Source organism: Crassostrea angulata, chromosome 5 (assembly GCF_025612915.1).
Source record: "Crassostrea angulata isolate pt1a10 chromosome 5, ASM2561291v2, whole genome shotgun sequence".
Classification (NCBI taxonomy): domain Eukaryota; kingdom Metazoa; phylum Mollusca; class Bivalvia; order Ostreida; family Ostreidae; genus Magallana; species Magallana angulata.
Window position 1 is genome coordinate 8423892 of NC_069115.1, and position 6015 is coordinate 8429906.

A 6015-nucleotide genomic window follows, 5' to 3' on the forward strand; every position below is an offset into this window, starting at 1 on the left:
GTTTTCTTTTATGTGAACTTTATCCATAATCCATGTCAACCCATATCCAGTGAAATGGTGTACCCCTATATGCAATATTTTGCCAAAAAGTGACTAAGTTCAAAAGCTGGTATTTTTTTCATAAATTATCAGAAATCAAAATCCTAGCAATATGCACACCTCTGATATACCCTATGTACAATTGATCTGCAAAAGAACAACTTCCTATCTTGAAATCTGTAGGAGGAGTTATACATACAATGAGGGTACCCTATATGCAATATTTTGCCAAAAGTGACTAAGTTCAAAAGCTGGTATTTTTTTCATAAATTATCAGAAATCAATATCCTAGCAATACGCACACCTCTGATATATGTTCAATTGATCTGCAAAAGAACAACTTCCTATCTTGAAAACTGTAGGAGGAGTTATCCGTACAATGAGGGTACCCTTTTGGCAGCCGCCCGCCATTTTCACCAATTTAATAACCGGATTTTTCCTTCGGAAAACCCGGTTAATAAGTATATGTTTTGTGGTCTTCTATTGAAAATTGGAATAAAATGTGGGTGTATAGAGCCACCTTAATTAAGGACGACGGGCCCAATTCATTTCCACAATAGATTTTTAATCAAAATTTTTATATAATGTTAATCAGTCAATGGCGAGTGAAAATCAATAAAAAAAATTACATTATCATCGACCACCTATATTTTACTGGGGGCGTTTCAAAATTTTGGTACGAAATTCCTCAAATATAATAGAAAGAAATAGGAATTTTCTGGGGTGTGGTATATAAACTGATATTTTAAAAATTCTGCAATAGATATTTTTACTCCTATTAAATTGTAATATTAAGATTTCAATTAGCTTACCGATGAACAGAAAAAGATGTAGGTAATCGACCGTAACTTTTTGAGGAGTTGTGTCAAAGTTAACATGGTTCATTTTTCTTCAGAAATATCATTGAAAAAGGACATAACGAGAATCTTCGGACTAATTTTTTTTCTTAATTTTTCTCAACTAAAAATATTTTGGCATCTCAAATTATATTTTGGAGAATGAACATTTTATTATTTTCTTTTACTCTGATGTACGTAATTACGACAGTCATATTAATAGCATATGCGCAGATTTCTGCGCATATGTACGAAATCTTGAAGTTAATGAAAGATGTTTTTCACACCAAATGTACAACTTAAATACCACCTATGCATTACACAGACAACAATGGCACCGTTAATTTTGCATTCTCAGATAACGACAAGATACATACTTCAGTTCAATTTCCAATTTAGATAATAACAATATGGACTTACCTGTTTTGCTACACAAGTGTACAGACAATTTTTCAAACCAGTTACCTTGTTATTCAAGAACACGAAGTTTTTGACATTTTGTCAGTAATACCTGTTAATAAAGCAGTGGTTCCTGACAGTGTAAGCAACAGAATGCTTAAATCCTGCAAAGAAACTATTTCAAAACCTTTGTGTCATCTATTCAACAAATCACTATCATCTAAGACTTTTCCTGACTGCTGGAAATTGGCACATGCAATTCCTTTATTTAAGAAAGATGATCTATCTATCACATCAAACTACAGACCAGTGTCATTGCTGAGTTGTATTAGTAAAATGTTTGAGGGTTCCTGTTTAAACATAACTTTTATTTTATTGTACAATTTTTTATACTCCCACAACTTATTTTATAAATATCAGGCTGGTTTTTTGCCTGGACATGCAACTGTTTACCAACTTTTAGAAACATATCACTCTATGTAAAAAGTATTGATGATGGTAATTACTGCTGTGTTATCTTTTGTGATCTTTCAAAAGCTTTCGACAGGGTCTGGCATAAGGGTCTCACTCATAAACTTAAATCATATGGAATCTCAGGGCCAATTCTTGAATGGTTTATTAGCTACTTAATAGAACACATAAGGTTATGTATAAAAACAAACTCTCAACAAAAGTTGTATTCTTTAGTTTTTAAAAATTTCCTAATTTGATGTTTGATGATTGTGCTTTGAATATGTTTCACAATACAAGCATCTATGAGTATTGTTATCTTCAAATTTAAGTTGGTCTAATCACATAAACATCATTGTTAAAAAACCTTACAAAAAACATTTCTACTTAAAAAACTTAAATTTACTCTATCTAGAGATATTTTAGCACAAATGTATTTATCATTAGTAAGACCACAACTAGAGTATGCTGTTGAAGTTTGGTCTGGATGTATCCATAATTTGATATGGATAAGCTTGAAAAGGTTCAATTATATGCAGCATGAATAGTGTCAGGTCTTTTAGTCATAGCTTCCAGAAATTCGTTATATATGGAAACAGGATGGGAACCATTAATAATGACACGAGACCGCTTTAAATTATCTACTATGTTCAAAATTCATAACAATATTGTTCCTTTTTATCTAAAAGATATAACTCCTGTAATTAGAAATGTCACTTCCAACTATAATACTAGAAACTCCTCAAACTATTCTTTGCCTAGATATAGCGTAAAGGCCGGTATCTTCGGACAGCCGGTAAATTCGGACAGGACTCGTTAAATGCAGTCCTTTACCTTCAACAAATACACACTTGCTTTCTCTTTTTCACTTTCGGTTAATATTAGAAATAAAGTTGTACGACTTACCTTTTTTATCCGGATGTGTTGTTGTTATTATTTAAAACCAGCAAAAAACAAAACTTCTTTTCCGGATTGATACAACAGTTGTCGACCGCGATAATTTCAAGGACTCGTTCCAAAGTTTTGATTAGGTAAGTAATATTTTTTTTTCACTCAATACACAATTTTCCCAAACAATTTGATTATCATATTGTGCTTTTAAGGGAAATGAACATAGTTTTAAGTGTTAAATCATGCTGATTTTAAAGCAACATTGGTATTTTATAGTGTCCGAAATTAACGGACGAATTTTTTTCAAAGTCATTTAATTCCGGACATTTTTTTTAAAATGTAAGAAAAATAGAAAGTGAATTTTTTATCGTTAGTTTGAAAATTTATCAAGTCTATTAACGGTAAAACATTTTCAAAAACAATTTGCAATTATATTTTTTCCAGATTTTTCTAGATAATTAATAATTCAGTAACGTTTGCTTTTTATAATTATACATCTATGTTGATTTTTTTTAAATGTCTCCGATGCTATTAATTTTTATTGTTTTTTTTAATAGGGAAAATTTTCTTTCAGCATGGCCAGAAAAAAGGCAAAAACAAGGGGGAGCTACCAAAAAAATGACCCCTCAGTAATGGAGCAGGCGGTAAAAGCTGTACAATCGGGGGCGCTGTCTTTAAGAAAAGCCGCGGAGAAGTTTAATGTCCACAAGTCAACTTTGCACGACAGAGTGACGAAACGAGTTACTCTCGATGCAAAGCCTGGGAGAAAGCCTGTGCTCTCGAACGAAATTGAAAAAAGAATTATAAAAAATGTTACTGAAAGTGCTGAGAAGGGTTTCGGTATATCAAGAAAACAACTCCTTCATCGAGCTGCTGTTCTTTGTAAAAGGAACAAAATTACAGGTTTCAAAAACTTCACACCATCTAAACACTGGTGGGAAGGTCTGAAAAAAAGGCACCCCGAGGTTGCGTTAAGGAAGCCAGAAAAGCTCGGCACAGTACGTGCAAGAATGCTTAATGGCTGTGTAGTAGAAAAGTATTTCGCAGACCTATCTAAAATAGTTGTTAACCCTGGTTTGCAAGAGAAACCAGAAAATATATGGAACTGCGACGAAACCGGCAAGCAGTTAGAGCACACGCCCGTCAATGTCATTGCCAGACGTGGCAGCAAATCTGTTGTTGGCCGCACTGGCAATGACAGGTCAAATATTACAATCATGGCCTGCGTAAATGCCACTGGGGATTCCATGCCCCCTATGCTTATAGTGAAGGGCAAGACTAAAAAGTCTTTATTCGGCTTCAACACAGCCGAGTCTCCCCAAAATTCAGTTTGGACATACAATGAAAAGGCTTGGATGAATGAGGAGTTGGGGGAACAGTGGTTTCGGGAGGTTTTTCTAGCGCACTGTGGCCCCGTGAGACCCCAACTTCTCATTCTGGATGGCCACGGATCTCACGAAACACTCGGCTTGCTAGAACTTGCAGCGGAGGAAAATATACATATATTAGCACTACCTCCCCATACCACTCACTTTTTGCAACCCCTAGACAGAACTGTATTCGGTCCGTTCAATAAGGCGTACAACAGGGTTTGTTCTGAATTTTTGTCTGAAAATCCGAGTAACTTAATAAACAAATGGACGTTTCCAAAAATGTTTTCTAAAGCATGGGAGGCTGCAATTACGAAAGAAAACATCCAGAGTGGCTTCAGGGCCTGTGGGATCTACCCACTCAATCCCCATGCGATTCCGACATCGGCATATTTACCGAGCTCAGCTTACGAGACAAGCATGCCCGTTGCGGAAACACCAGCAGCTTTAGGGAGACCGCCATCTCCAAGTGCCGCCGACAATGAAAATATTCCAAGCATCAATATGCCCATCCCGCCATAAACAGAGTCACAACCCATGCACAATGCACCATCTACAATGCCTCCTATTGATTCAGTAAGTCATGATCAGCCCACGCCAAACATCATATCTCTAGAGCAGCTTCCCCTTCAAACTACATCACTGCCCACAACGCCGTCTTCGCAGAATTTTGAAGTAGATGATCCCAGCTATTTACTACAGCTGATTAACAGTGGCGAAATTCAGGTGGTTGCCACAGCTGACAATGAAGGCGTCGCTACACTGCCTGTGGACACGGTTTGGAATGAACACATAGACGCAATCTTTTCTCCATCCGTAAATGCCCCACGCACTGCAGTCGAATCCAAAAAGAAAAGCCGCGCAAATACATCGCATCGGTTACTTACAAGTGTAGAGGTTGTTAATGAAAAACGGGCAGTTGCTGAGAAAAAGAAGAAAATCGAGGAGGAAAAACAAAACAGAAAACTCAAGAGGGAACAAAACAAACTTAAAAGAGAGAAAAAAAACAGCTTAGAATTTATACACTACATGATATTTCAATGTTTGCCTTCCGGTGTTGAATTAATTCAAATGAAATATATTTACATGTATATAACTTATAGCTTTTTTGTTAAATTGTTGATAAATTAAAAGAAAATGATACTTTTTTGTTTTTCTCTTCATTACTCAAATAAACGAAACATCGAAATAAAGAACAAGGATAATTTGATATATGAGCGCAATTCTTTTTTTTCTTCAGAAATCCAAAATGTTTTTTTTATTCCATTATTTTTAAAACAATTAAATTACAATGCAATACCATAATACGTATATCTGTGCATAGATTTTTAAAATATTACGCATAATTATTATTTTTCTATCAATGTCCGAACTAACCGACTGACCGTCCGAATTTACCGACTTGCTGTCCGAATTTACCGACCTCTGTTACGTCTTGGTTTTTATTTTATATTCTTTTGTTAACATGATAACATCATTCGGAACTCTAGATTTTTCGTAAGTATTGTTGTTTTCACAATCGATGCACATTCACTCACACGATCGTGTCAAGGTGCTCAAACTCCAACCTAATCTGATTTCCGAAGAGCACCAGACTGTCCGAAGATACCGTCCTTTACCCTAGACTAGAAGTTTTAAACAAGTCATTTTTTCCTGACACTATTCGCAAGTGGATTAGTCTGAGTAATAATACCAAGGAAGCTACTTCCTTTAACATTTTTAAGAAAACACCACAGAGCGATTATACACAATCTCCAAAGATTTCTTTTGGTAATAGATTCTTAAATATCATTCATACGAAATTAAGGCATAATAGTGTTCCCAACTATGATCCTTATCGATGTAACATAATAGCCAACCCAATGTGTTTAATATGTGGACGTTACGAAGATGCATATCACTTGTTCTTCGTTTGTAAAAATTATTCATTATTAAGACAATCATTTATGTATAATCTTTTATCGTTGAACTTCTTGAATATAATTGATGTACATTTGATACTTTGGGGAGACGAAATTTTATCTTATGAT

General features: G+C 35.0%; 1 protein-coding gene across 1 annotated transcript; it reads left to right on the forward strand.

Annotated features, from left to right (window-relative positions):
* Positions 1-3190: 3190 nt before the first annotated feature.
* Positions 3191-4507, forward strand: LOC128183755 (uncharacterized). The gene has a single exon (XM_052852908.1). It carries the CDS (start codon positions 3191-3193, stop codon positions 4505-4507), a length of 1317 nt encoding a protein of 438 aa, XP_052708868.1.
* The last annotated feature ends 1508 nt before the right edge of the window (positions 4508-6015 follow it).

Bases quoted from the DNA above. Each gene is read 5' to 3' on its own strand.
- LOC128183755 (XM_052852908.1), top strand. From the start codon at position 3,191: ATGGCCAGAAAAAAGGCAAAAACAAGGGGGAGCTACCAAAAAAATGAC.